We start from the raw sequence: 21,456 nt of genomic DNA on the forward strand, positions 1-21,456 counted from the left end.
GTAGTAAAAGCAGATGATACCTTTAATGAACTCAAAATAATTTACATCTTCAGATGATTGTCTGTACAGAACTTCACTACAAAGAAATAAGGAGTAATAGAAATTCTCGGGCTGATATTGCAGAATCTTTAAGTGGAAACATCATTTGACTGCTTGCCGTCAATGCTAATCTGATCTTATTCCTTTTAAGAAACTATATATCGAGTTCACATCTCTCAAAAGTCTCACAAAAATAAACAGTAAAGGAACAAGCTGAAGTCCTAATATAGTAACTAACTTCCAAATCAGTCTCTCACTGAAACACCTGGCTGCTCAGTTAACCCAAGATCTATCTGAACAACTGGATTAAAATAACATTAAGTGATTTTCCAAAGGATGCCGTTCTTTAAAGTACAGGACTGCACAGTCAGGTAGAAATATAGACAGCAGCATTTCCAGATGTGGATATCTGAGCTTTTTACTTCCCTATTTTTGATGTTTTCACGAACTAGTTCTCTCTTCAGATTAAGAACCGTTACACTTATTTGAAAGCCAGACAAATAAACACAAAGATTCATAAACCTGGACTTGAATCTGGTTTCAATTGATCCTTCTCTTAATGGTTGCCCCATAGAGAGGCAGAAGTCCTACACAAAGATATTTCAGGAACAAGAAAATTTCTCCTTTTACTGGGTAACAGTAAACAAGGAAAAGGTGTTAGCCCTCCTCATCTGGGACAGATACTACTGGTTTAGCGTTAAGAAATGTTCCAAGAGAATGACATTAAAGAAAAACCAAAGAACTAATTGTTGGAACAAAAGTCTTATGTTTGGGTTGATGCACGTATATCCCTTATTGAATGCTTTCCTGTGGTTCCTGATGTTGCACAAAGATGACGGATGTTGGAGATAACCCCCTCACGCAAAGGCTGATAGTTCAAGCTAAACTCACAATAAAGATGTTTACAAACAGCAAGCACAGTTTCACCATTTTAGAACCACACACAATACTTATTGTTCCTCTATGAAATCTTTTGTAAAGATGAACTCCAATTGTTACAGCTATTTACTGATTATCTTTTCCTTCTAAAATCAGTTCATATATCACTCTAATTATCTGACAGGAACCCATAACAGAGGGTTTTTGAACCACAAGGGAACATTCTTTTTGAATTTGTAATACATGAGGATTATGCCTTAAGGATAACAGAGTTAAATATAAAAACTAGTTGCATCTAGAGCAAAATCTGAGGTCACTTTACATACACCAGGTTTTCTGTTGATGAGAGAAGTTTACAGCTGAGCACGATCTCAGAAGACAAGCATTTTAGTATTACAGCATGTCTTTCTTCCTCACAGCATACTCTATGCAAATCCAGTGTAGACAGTTACCATCTACAACATTTTCCTTTGAGTAAATTTTAAGGGTTTTGGTTTGGGGGGTGGTGGATTTTTTTGTTTGTTTTACTTTTCTGATTTGTTGCCTTTGCTGCCTTCTTCAGTCTTGTTGCCTTTGCTGCTTTCGATAGCCTTATTAGGTTCAACCTTCTCATCTGGTTTTGCCTGTTCTTTCTGACTTTTTTCCTGCTCCTCTTGAACACTCTTTTCATCTAAAACAATAAAACCAGTATATTTAGTAATGGTTTTCCAATATTTTAATTTAAAAGTATTATTTGTTTACATTTTTTTTAAAGATAACATCAATAAAACCTGAAGGTGTAAGTAAGGTGTCTTGTGAAGAAATAAAAGCTAAACCTAAAAATCAAAGATTTGGTTTACCACAAAGCACAAGTTCGTCTTTCTGATCAGAAATATTCTGAATGAGAATAATTATAATGCATTTAGACAGAACCCTTGTCTCACCTTTGACATTAAGTCTAAAACCATGCAGGAACTTCTGATGTTTCTTCAGTTACACAGTGTTCACTAATTTTTATATTTAATTCTGGTTTTGTTTTCAAGAAAATAAGCATTAGCCAAATACATTCAATGTTGTTAAAAAAAAAAAAAATCTATCCAATCCATTTCCTTTTTATTATTCTTGTGCTCTAAACAAAGTATGACATGCAGCTGTTCCCATTTTTTTTTGTGACACTGAAGAACAGTTTATAGGCCCAAAAAGAGTCTGTGCCCCTTCTGCCAAAAATACACACAGTAAAATTTTCTAATTATGAATCTTGTCTTGTTTCTGTTCTGAAGTATCCAGTGACATTAAGTAAAACTGGACAGTTTTCTTTGCAAACACTGGGATCATTGTTTCCTCTGCCACAGACCCCAAACCCATCCACACACTGTGTGAATTCACCTTCTGTAGCAAAACATAACTACAGAAACTATAAACAGGCACATAGGGAGTAAATAATTCATGCACTGGTGAAAGTTTAAAAAAAATTAATGAAAAAAAAATTTTCTCTTACCTTGAATAGGGTCTGGCATTTTTCCATCCTTATTTTTACAATCTGTTTTTTCTTCATTACTAAGTGATGTATCCACATGCTGAACTTTAGCTTTTGAAGGGCTGTCATCTGCAGCAGGATCTAAACAAACATGCTTGAAATGTAGCACAATGGACATTATCTTGATAGAAGAGGGTTCTAAAACTGCACTTCAATTTCAACTAGCTCTGTTTCTGTGCACTATTAGTTACAAACATTAAGAATAATTTTATAAGCATTATTGTGTGACAGCATATTAAATATTAACTACAAATTAATAACAATGTGTTAAATATTTTATAACATGGTTATAATTACATATATAAATTTCTTAAAAGATGTAAATATTATAAATAGAATGCCACATAGCCATGTGCAAAATTAGACACATCAACCAATAGGTTACAGTCAAGAAACGTAATTTGAATAGGATTCAACTTATTTCAAAACATCTAGATTCAAAGTGGATATCTTTCCTCTTCAGAGTATAACACTGCTAATCTAGATCATTATAGAAATAATCTTCTCATTACTTCTACTGCGCTATTTTGAGACACCATTTACCTACTAATATACATTAAAATTAAGTACCTTAGTTTTAATTCAAATCTTTATTTTCCAAGCAGGTCTGAGAATGAGGGTCTCGTAGCAATTTTTAGCCATTTCCTAAAGTGGCAGGCAATTGTATTGTCTGTCCATCTGGGTGACATTGTACTACAATAAGTTTTGAAAGATTAAACTGAGTGGAGAAGTCTCACAGATACCATGTTCCTACAATTTAGTGAATGTCAATAGCTAGTAAAAGCTCTCTTCCACAGGTAAGAGCTACAGCTGCACTTTAACAATTCTGCCTGGCTTTCTGGACCGCAAATTAAATACACACAAGGAGCTCCAACCTGCTCCTTTTGCCCAGTTCACCAAAATGCTTGTGAGTAGTTGGCACTGCAGAGACTACAGCAGTTACCAGATAAAAAGAAATCACAGGTAAAGGATCCTGGGAAGCGAGGGCCACTGGGATGGAGAGAGAGGGAGAGAGAACAAAGCCGTATAAAACAGGTCTCTCTAGTTATGTTGCCCATGGAAGAACTTGTTCATCCATCAAATTTTCATTATAAACTATACAAAATGCAGCTTAGAACATAAGCACACACTACAATTACTGACCAAATCTTTCAATATGCCCTTAATCAAGCTGATTTATATCAAAGGGAGTTTACCCAAATTAGAAATGTACAATTTACATCCCACTGAGCACACTTACATTCTTGCCATCTCTTCCTCATTATCGGAGCATCTGTAACAACCTAAAAATAAAACCTATCTATGTTAGCTCTTTTGTGAATAGGTATTTCATTAGAGTTAAATATTTATTTTTTTAAGGATATGACCAGTAGTGTTAAACACAGAAGTGTAAATCCCTGAACAGATATTCAAAAAGTCAGTTACCTGGACACTTATTTACCACAATTAAATTTTAGTTAGAGCTAAAAAAATTAAATAGCTGGTTTCAGAAAATATAGCAGTAAAATTAACTGGGTTACGCATGCTCAATTTAAAAGTTCCTTAAATTAAGGAGGGATTTGCTATGGATGTAGTGAAACTGTTCCTAGAAAAACAAAACAGTCTACAAAACATAGATGGAATTAATTATTTCTATATTCATGAACATAAATCCCAAGTAAAATATACAGTCTTGAGTCACTAAATTTGAATGAAGTAAGTCAAAAGAAAAAGTTGTTGCCAATAGTCAGTTTTGTTTTTCTTTTTAAGCAGAGGTTAAAAATAAAGGATATGCAGACAGATTTACTTTATCTGAAATCTCTCCCTTCTAGAGCATTCACTCCAGAAGAAAGACTTGATCTTTCAATATTCCCATACTTTTTTTTATCTGGAGAAGAGCGGGATCGGTACAGGCTCACATCCTTGGGCCTAGCTGTGATTGTATCGCACAGAAAGAACCAGGGGTCTTTTTTCACATGGACAGGACATAATGAGCTTAAACACAGTAACATTTCTAAATACTACTGTGGTGTAAACAACAACAGAAAGCAATATGAAGATATTTTCATGAGAACATGCTTCTAAGGGTGCAGCTCCCCAAGAATTTAAGCTTGTGGTGCTCCTGTGATCCCACAGCATTGTTGATAACCCCATATCTACCTGCAAATTCCCACACTTCCCTCTGTGCTACCAGAATTTTTATCTGGCTCCTCCGAAAATTGCCACAAGGTGCTAACAAAGCAGAAACTAATTCAGGGAAGTCATAAAGGTAGTTTCCTAGCAACAACGAAACAAATTATTTTGCATACACACACCCCCAGCTGGGAATTGATTAAACATTAATATAGATATTGTGTGTTATTTGTGCACTCTGGAGTCACATTTCTGTAGACTCAGGTAGCATGAGCATTATTTCAAACAAGAGAATTCCTTATGATGGGAGTGACCAATGGGAAATTGTATCCAGAATAATCCTAGAAGAATTATTAAGATGACAAAAAGCACTTGTAATAAAGGTTAAAAAAGCAAGATTCTACTACCATCCAAAGCAGACCTGCCCACCATAACAGAAATTACTTTTTTTTTTGTTTTTTAATAAATATAAAACTTCTGGAATTCTTAAAGAAATGTACCTTTATTTGTTTTCTTCCTTCTTTCTTCTCAATTGTTAATGCAACTTGCCTAACTTTTCTGTTCAGTTCAGAGCCTTTACCCTTAACTTCATCAGATTCTGCTATCTCAGGATAATGTTGTTTCTAAAAAATAAGGAAATGAAAATCCTGAAGTCACACTTTATCCTACACAACTCTTTCCAGATCTAGCACAGCTAATAATCATGGAAAATAAATCAACTTTTATATATACATAGTAGAACTTATCAAAATTATTATGTATAGAATCACAGAGTAATTTAGGGGACTGAAGCCCAGTCTTCTGCTCAAAACAGGGTTGATGCTGAACGCTGAACTGGTTGCACAGAGCTTTGTCCACATGGGTCTTAAAAACCTGTGAATACAGAGATTCCCCCATCTCTGTGGGCAACCTGCTCCAATACTTGACTGCCCTCACAGTGAAAAACTCCTTCCTTAGGTCAGGTAGGAAACTCACTTGTTTGAATTTATGTTCCTGCCAAGCATGTCCATAAAGGGCCTGATTCTGCCTTCTTAATAATCTCCCCTAAGGTATTGGAGGGCTACTGTTAGATCCCCCTGACACTTTTTCTTCAACCTCTCCTCATGGTGTAAGTGCTTCAGCCCTCTGACCATCTTAGTAGCTCTCTGCTGGACTCACTCAATTTCATCAATAGCTTTCTTGTCTGCAGTAGCACAAAACTGGACACAATATTCTAGATATGGCCTAACAAGTATCAAGAACAGGGGAATAATCACTTCCCTTGATCTGCTGGCTATACCCTTGTTAGTATAGCTCAGTTTGCTGTTAGCCTTCATTGTCACCAAGGTACACTACTTATCTTTAGCTTGTCATCCACCAGGACCCCCAGCTCCTTTTCAGCAGAGCAAATTCCAGCCATTTAATCTCCTGCCTTTCCTACTACCTAGGGTTAATCCATCCCAGGTGCATGACTTAAAAGTTATCCCTGTTGAATTATTATTTTATAGTATTTAAGGATATAGCAGAGATGCAGTTAACAAGCGTAAGATTCAGAATTGAAGGAAACAGTTCAAAGCAAACCAGAAATACAAGAGCTGACAACATCAAAACTCAGCATATACATCTGACTTAATGACGAGAAACAGCATGAATGTTTACAAAGGCCATCACTGCAGATCAGTACACCTGATAACAACATCAGTTCTAAAACTGCTTCAAAATGCTATATGAACTCAACAACTTTCTATGGCTTCAAGATACGTGGGATATAGTTCCAACTTTGAGCACATATTTTATGGAAAGTATCAGAATACTTTTCAGAATATTGCCTTCTCAGTTTTGTTAAAGACCATCCTAAACAAATATATTCCAGTAAACATTCAAAGACTGGAAAGCCTCATTTCTCTAAATATACTGAAAAGCATAATATATTTAAACATTTGTGGGCCGACATGAATCTTAACAGCTTTGCAAATTTCCATAAAACAGGCACAGAACTTACATGGTTTCTCCAGCCACAAAACTGGGAATAAAACTTTTTTTTACCCCAATTCCAAGTCACAGCCTCTATCCAATACATATCATGTTCATTTATAATTATGTTCCTTTTAATTTAAAACATCTGAAAGATGGAACAATTTCTTTATTGATCCAGTTCTTTAAGATAATACAAAATTTAACCAAAAACTTACTTCTAGTCAATTTTAGCTGTAGATTTCATTATTGGCATTACTAGTCAATCAAAACAGAATAAACTAAAAACTCAGTGTCAGCAATGGACAGGCATACACCTTATTGATGAGAAAATTTTTAAATCCATTTATCGCAGTTGCACAGTTGCAATATAAACACACACATTTTCACAAAAGCTTATGTAACACCTTTTTTTTTAAAAAAATCATAATATAACTAGCAAATTCTCTACTGAAATCATTACATTAAAAAAAAAAAAAACAAAAACAACCACTCTAAAAACTTACCAGGTATGCCAGTCTGTGTTTGGAACCACAAACATGCATGAACATGTTACTCAGTCCTGTTTTACAGTGGCACAGCTGACATTCATAGAGAAAAGGGAAATTGTCTTTTGATCGGTATTCAACTATATAATTAAGTCCTGTGTTAATAAGAAACATTAAAGGAAATGATTACTACTGCATGTCAAACGTTTTTAGAACCATCAGTTATTTTATTGTTTGGGTGTCTACACTTCCCCAACACCAAAGGTACAAAACCGCATTTTTTTAAGATGCTTTATGTTTACCACATAGGACTTGACAATTTAAAAAAAAAAAAAAAATCTAAAAAAGTAATAGCAACAATTCTTTTGTAACTATTTAGAAGAGAATGTATTTTAATATATGCCCCTGCAGTTATTTTTCCTGTCCAGTCCATTCTCTCTTCCCTCCACAGGATGGGCAGTTAAACTGCAAAGAATAGTAACAATCATTTCAGTCAAAGTTCATTTTTGTCATATCACCTTAGATTGTTTCTAGAAAATATTCTCAACATGTGGTATCTACCCTAATCAAAAATATTCCATGTCAAATCCAGTGATTTGGTCACTACGATCAGTCACTTTCATATTGGGTACTCAGTGTAAACATAGTAAGATTTTATTACACATCACCTAATTTTACATTTTAAAAAATTAATCAATACTCTTTAAAAGTAAACATCACACGAGCAAACAGTTACAGTGTTAAAAGCCCTCACCAAGTGCAGGTTCTGAATCTTTACATGTATTAAGCTGTTCTTCCAAGGTCTGTCCATGAAACCTCTCTAGCTCAGTTTGCACTGTAAGATAAAATCAATTTTATATAATCCCACATCATCCATCTATCAATCAGTCTTCATGGTCGCACATCACATCACAAAAACCCTCCAAAATGAAACAAACTCCTGAGTTTAACCTTTGGCCTAGAGAAAATATGCTGAGAAATTCACATGCAAGTGAATCCCTGCTTACACATGGTCCCACATCACATATTAAGTCAGTTATTGAGAAACACTAGCCCCCCCAATCCTATTTTCACTCTTTTTATAGCATATTTTTTGCAGTGGCCCCTGTGAGAAGCTTCTTGAAGCTCCTCCAGCTCCCAGTTGGTCCCATCTCTGGCCAAGGCTGGGCTAATTAGCGACGGTGGCTGTGCCTCTGTGATAACATATTTAAGAAGTGGGAACCTGAGAGAACGAGGAGCTGTGAGGGAGATACCTATGCAAACACCAAGGTCAGTGGAAGAAAGGAGGAAGGGGGAGAGGTGTGCCGGAGCAGAGACCCTGCAGCCCGTGGTGAGAGGGCAGGCTGTGCCCCTGCAGCCCATGGAGGCCCACAGTAGAGCAGATGCTGACCTGCAGCCTGTGGAGGACCCCACGCTGGAGCAGGTGGCTCTGTGGGAAGCCCACGCTGGAGCAGTCTGTTGCTGGGAGGACTGCAGCCCATGGGAGGGACCCACACTGGAACAGTTTGGGAAGAGTTGCAGCCCATGGGCAGGACTCATGTCAGAGAAAGTTTGTGGAGGACTGTCTCCTGTGGGAGGGACCCCACACTGGAACAGGGGAAGAGTGTGAGGAGTCCTCCCCCTGAGGAGGAAGGAGTGGCAGAGACAATGTGTGATGAACTGACCACAATCCAGTTCCCTGACTCCTGCACTGCTGGTGGAGGAGGAGGTAGAGTAATCAGGAACAAAACTGAGCCCGGGAAGAAGGGAGGGACAGGGGAGGGTGTTTTTCAGGTGCGGTTATACTTCTCACTGTGCTACTCTGTCTGATTGTTAAGTGGTGGTGGTGGTTGAATTAAATTGATGTTCTTTTTCTTCCCCAATCAAGTCTGTCTTTTGCCTGTGACCCTAATGGGTGAGTCATTCTTCTCTGTCCTTGTTTCCATTCCCAAGCCTTTTGTTTTATTTTCTCCTTCCCATTTCTGAGGGGAAGGAGTGAGCAAGCAGCTGCGTGGTGCTCAGTTGCCCTCTGGGCTCAAACCACAACACTGCTTGTAACACTGTACCTCAAAACTTTTTATTTCTTCCATGTTTTTGGGGTTTTTTTGCATTAAACATTCTTACCATAATCAGGAAGTTTTGCAGGTGTTTTCACTTGCTCCCCTGAGCCACTTGCTGTTTTAACTAAATAAAAAACAAACCAGAGTGGAAATAACATTGTAAGTACAGAAACCAATTTGGTATGATAATGGATTTTTTCTAAAGAAAACTCTTTGAGCTTTTGCTGACATGAGAAAAATAAGCTATGTTTAGTTTTGAATGTGCTATGAGGTTCTCTGGCAAAAAATGAAGAGAAAATATTTACACAAAACAATGACAAAGTTATTTAATGTCAGGCAATTCAATGAAGCAGGCAGAGAAGATGACCAATCAAGCCACTAGATAGCACACAACATGGGTTCAAAAACACATCACAAAATTAAACTGTTAAATAATGGCTTAAATTATAAACAATTATGGCTGTAATTTAGCTTATATAGAAGACAACCTGCAACAAGGGAAAAGCCTGACTGATTCACTACAGTGCAAATATCTTTTATTCTATAATGAACAAAGCTTCATTTCATAAGTTTCAGGGCTACAATAATCCAGTACATCACAGCAATTCAGTTTAAATCCACTGAACTTGAGGTGCTTAAACTGTCAGCCCACGCACTGCCTACCAGGGCACTTGACTCAGCCCATAACCCTGCTGTCTTTTTCAAAAGGTCTGCAGTTATACCTTCCCCAATCAAATATGTTTTTCTATCTACACATGGCACGTGATACGGCTGGAACTGCAGAACCTTAAGAAAGGTAAGACAGAGATGACCACGTTAACATGATTTGCCATTGAGGAACCCGGAAAGACATCTGTACGAGCTGAGGTTCTGTATATTTGGGAGTGGAATGCCAAGCATGAAAAGCCAGCAAGTTGCTATTCCTTGAATAAGGGCTTAATGGGCTCGCTATAAGAAAACAAGAACAGGATTTCAGAAATTCAGAAATGTCAGCATTTTACTACATGGAAATAAGTAAATAAATAAACAAATCACTAGCAGTGCCTGAAAGGCACCAGCTAAGGGCAAATCTGAATTTTTTTCGTCTCTTAAATGCCCCTCAACCCTATTACTCTCCTGTTGCAAGTAATCTCTTACTAAAATATCAGATATTGATAAGAAGTTGAGCATAAGGCTTACAATAAACTCTAAATAGAAGGCAAGAGTCAGGAGGCTTCAACCTATACCACTGCATCAGAAAGAGTCACATATGTTTTGATTACAGAGATAATCTTCGTGAAAACTCTTATTGAGTATTTAAGTTACAAACTATATTGCGTTGACAACCGATGAAGCTGCCAGCTCATGCCTGTAAATTAGATGTTGCTTAATATCAGCTGCATTACCACAAACCTTCTGAAATGGTCTTAAGGGAAAGATCAGAAGAGTAAAAGAAAGGAAATGAAGTGTTATGAAGATAACCCTACAAAGATTCTAATAACACAAATCATATTCTGGTCACTAGAACTCAGCAAGTCTTTTAGTGGCCAACCAATCCTTTAAAAAAAATAGAAGAAATAAAAAGACATGACGCTGGTTCACCTCTAAACATTTCAGAGCATCTGTTTCAGCAGCATCCAGCTGCTAAATATTTAATCACTTAAATTTCCTTTACAGTCCATACAAAAATTCCCAGATTGGGTAGGCGCAATGACTACGTATAACTTAGGCCACAACTTTCAAATTCTAGGAGCAGTGCACCGTAGAAACCTGTAAATACATTTTGGTGCACCATGAAACAGAAGTAGGAAAACTATTACGAACGTAGTTAGACCTTCATTCCTTCTGGAACTAAAGCAGTTCAGAAAGACCTGGGGAAGGTTTAATGATACATTAAACCTATTAAAAATACTTTGCTTCAGCTAATTAAAATATTTCTAATAAGCTCTTTCATAAAACAAATATAAAGTATATACAGAAAAAGCATTTCTACATGCTTTAAGGAGCATAGTTTTTTCTAAATTATTTTAAATCTTGAAAATCTCTAAGGTCTTGAATTCTTTAAGGTTTCTCAAAACTTTAATGTAGGTGATTTTTAGTATTGTAGCTAGTGCTTTTTAATAAACTTTGCATACCTGTTGCTCATATTGACTGATTTCTGTAGGGTTAGATATGTCATTAAAGAACACCAGACAGGTCTTAAAGCACCAGTCTTGCGAAAGTCTTTTTCTTGTGTGTTTCATAAACACCTACACTGGGGTGGGGAGAAAGGTACGTGTACAGAACAGGGTAGGAAGTCAAAAATCTTGCACTTACCAATGCCATGAGCTTTCAGTGCTTCTTCAACCTAAGTTACCAAATCATCAACCAACAAGGAAGAAAGACAGACACTTAAGGTTCAGAAAATAACAATGCAAACCTTTTATTATTTATAAAATAAGTTAGATTAACACCAACACTGCAAATTATCTCAGGTGAATAGATAATTACATGAAACTTGAAAGTGACATACATCTTTTTTCCTAGATTGTCTGTGATTTAAACAATTCCATTTTGCATTTATTAACAGCCACGTATTCTCATGTATTGTCTTTACTAATCCAGAATACAAGACAAAGTTGTAACAACATTTTCTGATAGGACTAATGTACAAAACTAAGTTCTACTTCATTGCAGTAAACAAAATAGTAAAACAACAAAACTAGCTAAATATCTGAAATTGCACGTTTTAAAACTACACTAAAAATAGATTTCAAACCCATATTCTACTGCTAAATAAATCTGTAAAATCTGACAAAAGGTGCATTCAAAAACTGATCTTACCGTCTTGTGTTTGAATCCAAGGAAGTGAGTCTGCAAGTTTAATGCAGAAGCACACCAGATTTTGCAAATCTAGGTTAAAGAGAAGTATTTCTATAGCATTGCACACGAGCCAACAATAAAAATTATATCACCGATATCAAAACAAAACAAATCTGGTATTGAAATGTCAGTATAGATAAGTTCTACAAAAGTACTGCTTCTCCAATGACGAACTACAGCAGTTTCTAGAACTTTTCTTTATGAGGCTCCAAGACCACCAAAATACAGTGGAATGAGAAGGAATCTCCCCATCACATAAACATTTCAGATGTGTCCAGAACCCTGCAGCTATCTCATAGCATATTTTTGTGTGGAAAGACAGATCCAAGCTCTTCCTCACACACTATTAACCAAGTCTGAACCAGAAGCATGGCATAACTCCAACAAACAAGCCGGTGCACCTGTCTTAAAATGAGCCAGTTCTCCTCAGTGCTTCATCCAGACTAACACGCTCACTCTGATCAGTTTGGGGCCTGCCTCACTCACATGCATATGAAGTTTTCCAACCACACCTGGTTTATGCCTGGGCTGGTTCAGAACAGGAGCAGATTAGGTTTAAACTCATGTGAATGAACAAAGGCAGCCCAAATATTTTCTCCTCCTCTAAAAAGCAAAGATGTTTAAAACCAACAGCAGCAAACCTGAGAACCAGGTAAGTTAGGATCTTTTTTTCTGAAGAGGAGCTGCAGTTTAATCTTCCACTTTAAAAGAATGCCTTTATCTAAAAACATAATATTATCAAAAATAGTCATTGTAATAAATTAGTTCCTGACACACATCCATGTCAAACGTGACAAAGACAGCAAAATAAGTTATACTCCAGTGCTATTCATCAATTTTGCTCAAGAGAAAAAAAAAAATTCACACCTGGTTTAGTCCAACTTTGTTCTACCAAAATTATTTTGTATTAGTTACAATTTTCAGTAAGAAATACTTACATTGCAATAGAAAGGGTTTACTTGCTTCTTTATCTCTGCTTCAGGATCCATATTTGATTTTTAGATGATAAGGAAGCTCTAGGAAAATTACAAAAAGACTGCAAACTAGTTTTAGCTTCACAAAATCATTCATATTCTTGTTCCGCCTATTTAAGGGTCATGCCTATCCCAATTCTAATTTGTGCCTCACCTTCAGTTACATTCAACCCTTACACCTCCAGGCTAATGATCCGATTTTTAACTTGAGAGCAAAAGTACAGCGTGGAAAGAAACAATTCTTCTCCAAGAGTTTCCCTCAGGAAACACAAAGCCAGGAAGCAAAACTAATCCCAACTATTTCAAGCTTCCCCTTTCTTTCCTGGGATTGAATGCGCGCATGGGCTGGGACGGATGACACGCAGCGCCCAAAGTCTGCCTTTGCAACAAGAACACGACGGGGTTTTGTGAAGAAAAGCACGATCCCACTCCGGACCGTGACGGCGGGGGCGAAGCTACGAACCCCACGGAACAGAGGCGCCGAGAGAGCGAGCCGGCCCCCGGGCCGCCCGAGGAGCTGAGCCCGCACGACGCGGGACAGTGGCCTTACCGACACTTCCAGCTCTGCCGGGGAAGGGACGGGCACCTGCTCCCGCAAGGAGCCGGGGGGAACCGCTGGGCCGCCGCGGCGCCCGGCGTACCCCAGCCCGGGAGCGGGCAGCGCCCGGAGGAGCCGAGGGAGCCGGCACTCCGCGGCCACCGGCACCCCCGCGGCCGCGCCGGCCTCTTGCCACCCACCGGCTTGGCGGGGTGACTCTCCGCCGCGGCGGCTCCCCGCTCCTCCACAGGCAACCGCGGAGGGGACGGAGGGAGGGGACGGAGGGAGGGGCAGGCACGCGCCTCCCGCCAACTGGCTCGCGCGCGCGCCCGCCGTCACGCTCTCAACCGCCGCCGCCGGCGGGGCCCGGGGCGCACCGGGCGGGCAGGAACTGCGTCACGCCCGGCGCGGAAGGGGCGCGGGAGCCCGGCCGGCCCGGGGGACGGGACGGTAGCGAGGACCCGGAGCTCGGCGGCGGAAGAGGACGGCTGGCGGCGGAGGGGCGGCGCGGCACCCCCGACCCGCCTCTCCCCGGCCGCCGCTGGGGGCGCTGGCGCACACGCGCGTCACTCCGCCGGGCGCTGTCGGAGGTAAAGCCCGAGCTGGCGTATTCCGCCGCCGCACCGGGACGGGGCGGGCGGGGTCTGGGACCCCCATCCCGCCCCGCTCCGCAGAGGAGGCGTAGGGCGCCGCGCTAGCGACGTGCGGCCCGGGAGCTCCGCCCGCGGGTCCGCGCCGGGTGCCGGCGGGGCCGCCCACTCCCTTCCTGGCGGCCGCTGGGTGTCCGCATGTCGCTCCCCAGAACACGCACCCCGCACCATGTCCCGTCCCCCCCACCGCTCCCAGCGCCGCCGCACCTGAAGGCTCAGGGTCCCCCGGGACGGCTCCTCCCCGTCACCCGGCCCTCCCGGGGGAGAGGCTGGTGCCGCGGCCGCCGTGCGCTGGGGAAGGCGGAAATCCAGCGCGGGGTTTGCGGGGAGCTGAAGGAGGTGCCGGCAACCTGCCGGCGAGGAGGTGAGGGAGGCAGGCCCGGCCGCCCAGCGCGGGGCGGGGGAGGAGGAGGAGGAGGAGGAGGAGAAGGAGGGGAGGGAGGGACGGACGGACGGACGGGAGCCGAGCCGGCGGCGGCGGCTCTTGGCGGCGCTTTGTTACGAGAAGGGAGAAGCGCGGGGGCTGCAGGGCGGGGTTGTCCCCGCCGGCACGGCAGAGCGCGGTCTCTGGGTGCGAGGGTGAGCGCGGGCCCTTCCTCCCGCCGCGGCAGATGTCCCTGGCCCCGCGCCCCAGCCGCAGCCTGCATGCCCGCCCTGGGTGGAGCGGCCGCCTTTGTCGAGCCGGGACCTGCTCTCCTTTCTCGTGCAAGCAGAAGAGGAGCTAGCGAGGAAATAAAAACAAGCTCGAGTTAATGTTTGAGAAGTTCGGGTGCAGGAGAGTCTGGTAGGATTCCTGTTTATGCCTATTTCTGGTGGATTTCAGACAATCGTTCGAAATAACAACCTGCGTCCATTACCTTTCTTTGCACAAACTGCTTTGGGTATCCTCCATAGGTAGCGGGTTGGCCCGCCTAAAATATGTCTATGTGGGTGTGTATATATAAGGCAATATTATATATTTTTTTAAAAAAATACATTTCCGTGTATATGTATATAAAATTTGCCAGGAGAATTTAGGCAAAGTACTGTGAATTTTTACTAATATTTTATTTTGTTCATTTACTAGGTGATCCCTGACAACTAATAATTTGTATTAAAATGGGGGGGGAGCACCCAAAGAGGGTTTTTTTTATATCTGATTATATGTAGCACAATTTCCATATCGACCTCATTCGTATTTGTAATAGGCACCTAATTACTTAGTGATTTCAAGTCTCGGGGTAGACAGGGTCAGGCCTGGAACACTCTGATGGAAGCTCTGTGAGGAAAACCTAACATTTGAGGAAGAAGGATACTGTTTGCTGCTAGTTCTGTCATTCAAATGAAATATAAACCTGTTGTGACTAGTTTGGGTCATTGCATTTCCATGCCTTTCTTTCACCCTTAAAGACTGGCTGAAAAGGGCAGAATTATGATTGATTTCCAATGTTGTTAATTACTCACTATGCTTAAAGCTTCATCGGCAATTTAAATTGGATAAATAAATTTTCTTTTTTTCAATCCTTAACTATTTCTGGTAGTAATCCTGTTGGCATTGATAAAGGAATTCCATTTTCACACCATAAGTGACCACTGTTTGCTAGCAAACTATTTTCTTTGGATTTCATTAGTGTAACCTTAACATTGGGGTTAGGTCTTCCACCATAACCTCCTATTTGCATTTTCTTATGCCTAAAAAAATATTTCAGGGACTGAAAATGCTCAGACGTGCCAATCTGAAGTGATTTTTTTTTAAATGCATTTCTTTGCAGCTGGCTTCATGAAGTTTGGGTGTATGTTTAGGTGTATACAAGCAAAATAATATATATATACACATATTTATGAACATATGTGCACTTCTTCACTCGTGTAATTTTTTTTTCAAGATATTCTTCCAGCAGATCACAGCATATCCCTTATAGTCTTTAGAAGAAGAATGCCACACAACATTTCAAAGTAAAAATGAGGAGCTGAGAGATATTTTTGTTATTTTAAAGCAATAAAGGTTTGTGTGAGAGATCAAGTACTTAGGACACTGATTTGTTTTAAGGCAAGCTGTGAACTGAGCCATGCCTGGAGAAGATATTTAGGATAAAGTAATTCCTTACTGCATATGTCTTAGAGCCTGGGCACCTGTAAGAGTGGGAGAAACCTCCATTCTTTGTTTCTTAGAATTTATTGTGCAATGGTCCTCATGTGCCTACACATTCCCAAATCAATCCTGTTTACTGTATGTGCTATACACAGTAGACCGCTTCTGATGTGCGGAGTAACGACTTTACAACCAGTAAGATTATAAAGAAGGTATGTTTATTCAGCGCTGGGTGCACGGGGGATCGCTCCTCCACAAGCATGCACCCCTTGGAGCAAAAAGCGGCTCCTTTCTATAGCGTAAAGCGTTTACATATTCATTATAATTCCGAGAATAGGGAGAGATATTACAATTAGTTTTGAGAAATCATTAACATAAATCCCGCCCCAAGTCCCTCTCCGTTGCGCCTGCACAGTGGCTCCTGGTGGTCTTGGGCGGGGGTCTTCATGATGAAGATTGAAGATGCCTCCTCTTCCTCTCATGACTTTTCACCCAGCTAGGTCTTCTTCTCCATTGGTCACCATGACTTCAGCATTTCCATAGTCATGACAACTCAACATTCATTGAGTCCCCATTCCTTATCTTGGGACTCAGTAGTTGCAGTTCCTTCCTTATCTCAAGAGCCCATCCTGCTGAGAGCCCACCCTGCTGTAACTCATCCTTTTATTGCATCTTCCTGCCTGTCCAGCATCCCTCTTAGATGTCCTGCATCCTTTTTGTTAAGGTTCCTCACTTCACTTCCATTTCAGTACAGATTCCAACATGCTAAATGCCCATCCTGGGCATATGTCCTGGAAGGATCTTGTAGCCTCGAAATGGAAATTGTTAGGGTTTGTGAGAGTCCTTTCTCATGTTCCGCAGAGAAGCCAGTGGGCTGCCAGAGGGTGGTTGATATGCATAAGGGAAACAGGTGTATATAAATATATGGTGGTGTTTTGCTGCAACTTCTCAGTATTCAAAGTTCTCTGACATCTCTGAGTGCTTTTTATTTACCTAATTGAAAATGGGCTTTAATTCATTGAAGCAAGCAGGCTAAGCATGTAAGAGCTTGAAAAGAATCTTCAAGAACTCTTTTCTTCTGTGTAATAAGTGCACTAAATCGCTCTCACCAGTTCTTGAGTTCTTTTATGCATCCTAAATCATCATCCTGACTTTTTCATGGAAAGGATAAAAGTATAGTGTGTATGTGTAGGAAAAAATAGTTAGGAATGTGTATGGGGGAAGGGAAGACTAATATATTGTATTCTTCTCGGAGTAGGACCTACATTTTCATTCTTAAATGTACAGTATTTGAGCTTATGGCTGGGGATCTCAGATGCTACCCCAGTAAAAATAATAGCAATAAATGATAGTGTGGTATGAAAGCGATACTTAAGGGTTTGTTGTGGCTCCATCCATGAAAGATGAGCTTTTACCCTAGTACATAGGTTGTTAATATATATGAAGTCATATTTAGCACCTGGAATCCAGAAGTCCCAGTATCATTGTTTAACTTTTTGAACATAGTCTCCAAAGTTCTTGCAAATCCATTGTTTGTCTCATTAAAGGGATTTTCTACACACAGACATGTCGTGATTTTTGGTCTGAGATTCTCACACCTTTTCAAAGCTAGAAGTAAGATTTACATGTATCATCAGAAGAGAGAATCAGCCATCTCTGATCACATGGAGTCTCTGATCCTGGTTTTTCAGGGTCATGAGCTATTGAACCTTATGACTTGCTAGTGGGACTGCTTTTCATTCTGTGCCTTTGTGAAACTAAGGCTAAGACAGATTGAAGCATCAATATTTAGTCCCAAGAATTTCATTTCAGCAGCTGTCCAAAGCAGCTCAACGGTTTGGAATGGTACAATAAGTACCTATGTAAAATAGATTAGTAACAGAGTCCATTTCACTATAGGTCTCTTAATTTATATATTTTGAGAGCTGTTTCATGGAGCAAAGTTGCCAGTTTTTTGTATCTCTTTGTTAGGATGTCAATTTCATGACTTTTTGCTTATTCTTTTAATTTATTTTTTATTTAAGGAACTTCTGAACCAGGTGTTCTCTTCTGTATATTAGACCTAGGCGTTATAATGATTGGTATGTGATACTTTCAAGTTTGTTTACATACACTTAGTTTGTTATGTGGGATTATAGGTATTTAAGAATTCCTGTCACCACCATGTGGGGTGACTAAGTTTTTACAGAGAGTAATAAATAACTTGGTATAGAGTGATGGAGGAAGTGCTGGATCAGGGAACTGTCTTCCTTATGCTCAGCCACCCAGCTCTCTTCCTCCTTCCACCTTTTTCTTTCTTGCAAAATAAACAAGCTGTTCTGCAAGCAGTAGAATCAACAAAGTCTGGTTTCCAATGGATCTTTCCCTTTGTCCGCTAAATCCTGTCTGCTGTAGAAACTCCAGCTCTCCCATGTCTTCATGACACCGGCATTTGGTAAGAGACAGAACTGTGACTAGCCAGGAACCACACAGGTGTTGGCTGTCCGGTCAGTACATGCCTGGTGATTACCCAGATGAGCAGTCACAGAGAGTACGAACTGAGTGTTGCCTCTTTTCAGCAGGGATACAACTGGCCTACTGCTACTGACTTAACATACTTAACTTTGACTATTACTTATTTCTATTCACTTTGTTTCAGTTTTGCTATTCTAGGTTTTGTTCTACTGCCTCCTCTATTCTTCAACTCCCTTGTTTTGCTGGGTTTTGCCATATCTCATGGGCTACTTGAGAAAGCTCCTGTTCTTATGCCAGAGTTGGGTTCTCATTTTGATATTAGCTTGTCTGTTAGCTTTCTTTGTAAATATAAGTAGTTACTTTCACTGAAAGAGGTGAGAATAACTAAATATTAAGTCGTTTCAAGGAAAGGAATTACAAGGGTGGTATGAAGAGAGTGCTGGTGCAGTAAAGTTAAGGAAAAAGATGTTGAAAACAGGAAATCTGTGCTGATATCTATTGCATTTTCAAGTAATGTTATGAAGGAAGTAGTGGAAACAATGGGCAAAATACTAGAAAATTTGTTTTGGGAGAGTCCTAGACTGTTAGAAATATGAACCAATTATCTTATTAGATATGTTCCATCTCAGTTTTATGATTAAAACCAGAAGACATGTGAGCTAAGAGCATCATTCTCCCCTTTTTCTACTTAATTATCCAGAAGTTTCTGCCCAAAATGTAAAAGTAATTGGGGTTACACAGTAGTAGTGGGAAGGAATAGGGAAAGAAGGGTGGAAAGATAAAAGAAAAAACAGCATCTTGCAGCACAATCGTGTGTCGATAATTCAAGGAAACACTACTTTATTCTTTTGTGTGTGTGTGGCTAAGAATTCCCTGGTATCAGCTACCCTTTTCGTATTGGCTATGTAAGTCCTAGGCTTGAGAAGAGAGGCAGTTGTTAACATCGTGTAAGTATATAGCAGTGGCCATATTGAGTGAGGCCAAAACTCTTTTTAGCCTGGTCATTCGCTTCCAAGAGTGACCAGCAGTGCAAGCGTGAAGAAAAGTGCTACACACACAGTCAACAGTAAAGGGCAAAGGACTTGTACCTTCTGAGTGGTTAGCTTCCATAATTAATTCATGTCTTCTTGCAACCCTTTCCTCTTCTCAGTATTGTAATACTGGTCAGGATCCTGCTGCCTATTGGATGTCAGTCAAGGAGGGGTGAGCATCGGATACAACCAAACTGACAGAAGTCTTTGAAAATATTACTATCTTTTCTCATACAACTTTCCAATATTGTAGAGAGAAGGGAGAAGTTAGTTATACGCAGTCAGCAAGGGCAGAAGAGGGTCTTTTGTGTGCCAAAGGAAACCCAAACCTGCTGAAGGTGGCTTTAGACTTAAACCTGAAGCCGTCAAGGGCTGGATTTCAGAACTTGTTCCACAGTTCAGGGCTTTGAAAACTCTCTGGGTGTAACCAAGTCCAATAATTAGGAAAACAAGTTATTACGTAAATTGAATACTGAGTATTTTGTATCAAGACAACTTGTAACAAAGAAGCTTCTCCTCATGATGGTATACATCTGTAACTGTGTAGCCACTGAAGTGGCAATAGGAAACAGCGTATAATTATACTATATCTTACCTGAATGTTTCATGATGTACTCTAGAACTACTCACAAACTATTCTAGAAAATTGTGTTAGAATCAGAAGCTATTCTTAGCAGTTACTTGCTGAAACACAGTTTCTTGATACTGTAACCGGTTCTAATTTGTGTTTGTTTTTTTTTTTCTTTCAACATTGTTTTCATAGGATTTTTGGCGTCTTGGAGAAACAGTAGAAAATGCAAAACGAAATAATAAAGCCTGCTAAGTACTTCTCAGAAGTGGAGAAGAGTGTGCTGCTTGCATTAGTTGAAAAATACAAATACGTGCTTGAATGTAAAAAAAGTGATGCAAGAACTATTGCTCTGAAACAACGTACCTGGCAAGCACTAGCTCATGAATATAATTCACAGCCCAGTGTATCACTGCGAGACTTCAAACAGTTAAAAAAATGCTGGGAAAATATCAAGGCACGGACAAAAAAGATAATGGCACATGAAAGGCGGGAGAAGGTAAAAAGAAGTATTAGTCCACTTATAAATGCTCACATCATAGGGAAAGAGAAGATTGCCAGCATAATGCCTGAGCAAATGTACTTTTTGCAGAGCCCACCAGAAGAAGATTCTGAATATCAGCCTGATGCTTCTAGTCAAGGTATAAATGTTACTGTAATGATGCAAGTAGTATTGTTTTGTATGTGATTTTGGCAGTGATTCTCTTTCAGCAGTCTAAATCTCTCCACTTAGCTGTGACTGCTGGTTATAGAAAAGTAATTTCAGAGCTATGATATTACAAGACTCTGTGTATTTCCCTAGGCCCCCAGGAGTTAAACTGAGATTTTACTCAATTTTTTTTCATCAGTTTTTGACATATCTGCTACTCTGTGGTAAGCATCACATTAGCTCTCATGCTGGCTTTCCAGAGAACTGTCCCAAGGATATTTTGATCCTTTATAAACCATCATTTTGCTGGGAAAAGGTTGTCTGAGCATTTAAAAAAAAAAAAAAAAAAAAAAAGCCACCAGCAACAAATTGATACATAATTGTCTGCTGCAAGAGTTCCCTGTAGGTCTTTCCTCCTTTGTTTTCAAGGAGTAAAAAGAGGATGTAGAGCCATTTTTCACACTGCAGTCCACACTGGAGAATGGCCTTTCTGAAAAAGTTCAGCACTACATTCTTCTTTGTTTGGCAAGCATACACAGAAGAAATAATCCAAAACCAGAAGGAAGGGTGGCTACAGCGGTTTCTTGCAAACTGTACTATGTCAGGATCGTACATAGAAGACTGTACTTGCTCAAAAGACAACAGTAACTACAT

General features: G+C 40.1%; 2 protein-coding genes across 16 annotated transcripts in view; one reads left to right on the top strand and one right to left on the bottom strand.

Annotated features, from left to right (window-relative positions):
- The window catches only part of LOC141923175 (uncharacterized), a 26,785-nt gene extending 12,412 nt beyond the window's left edge, over nt 1–14,373 (bottom strand). For 9 of the 12 annotated variants that reach the window (XR_012623218.1, XR_012623221.1, XR_012623216.1 and 6 more), the window contains exons 1-10: nt 12,806–13,754; nt 11,829–11,897; nt 11,322–11,352; nt 9,091–9,150; nt 7,742–7,822; nt 7,006–7,142; nt 5,047–5,169; nt 3,675–3,717; nt 2,396–2,515; nt 1,447–1,588 (exon numbers count right to left, since the gene is read on the bottom strand). Coding sequence is in view for 6 of the 12 variants with exons in the window: in XM_074823855.1 (XP_074679956.1) it covers nt 1,447–1,588; nt 2,396–2,515; nt 3,675–3,717; nt 5,047–5,169; nt 7,006–7,142; nt 7,742–7,822; nt 9,091–9,150; nt 11,322–11,352; nt 11,829–11,897; nt 12,806–12,856 (857 nt within the window). In the remaining 6 variants the exon portion in view is untranslated. Of the gene's footprint in view, nt 1–1,446; nt 1,589–2,395; nt 2,516–3,674; nt 3,718–5,046; nt 5,170–7,005; nt 7,143–7,741; nt 7,823–9,090; nt 9,151–11,321; nt 11,353–11,828; nt 11,898–12,805; nt 13,755–14,236 lie in introns of those variants that run through there. The other 3 variants (XM_074823820.1, XM_074823800.1, XM_074823810.1) reach the window with 3 other exon arrangements.
- Nucleotides 13,848–21,456, top strand: part of MSANTD3 (Myb/SANT DNA binding domain containing 3) — a 15,646-nt gene continuing 8,037 nt past the window's right edge. The window contains exons 1-3 of one of the 4 annotated variants that reach the window (XM_074823899.1): nt 14,485–14,813; nt 20,349–20,652; nt 20,746–20,794. In XM_074823899.1, the coding sequence (XP_074680000.1) occupies nt 20,380–20,652; nt 20,746–20,794 (322 nt within the window). In that variant the 5' untranslated portion in view covers nt 14,485–14,813; nt 20,349–20,379. Of the gene's footprint in view, nt 13,970–14,266; nt 14,394–14,484; nt 14,814–20,348; nt 20,795–21,456 lie in introns of those variants that run through there. The other 3 variants (XM_074823889.1, XM_074823879.1, XM_074823869.1) reach the window with 3 other exon arrangements.

Source organism: Strix aluco, chromosome 1 (assembly GCF_031877795.1).
Source record: "Strix aluco isolate bStrAlu1 chromosome 1, bStrAlu1.hap1, whole genome shotgun sequence".
In the NCBI taxonomy this organism is placed as follows: Eukaryota; Metazoa; Chordata; class Aves; order Strigiformes; family Strigidae; genus Strix; species Strix aluco.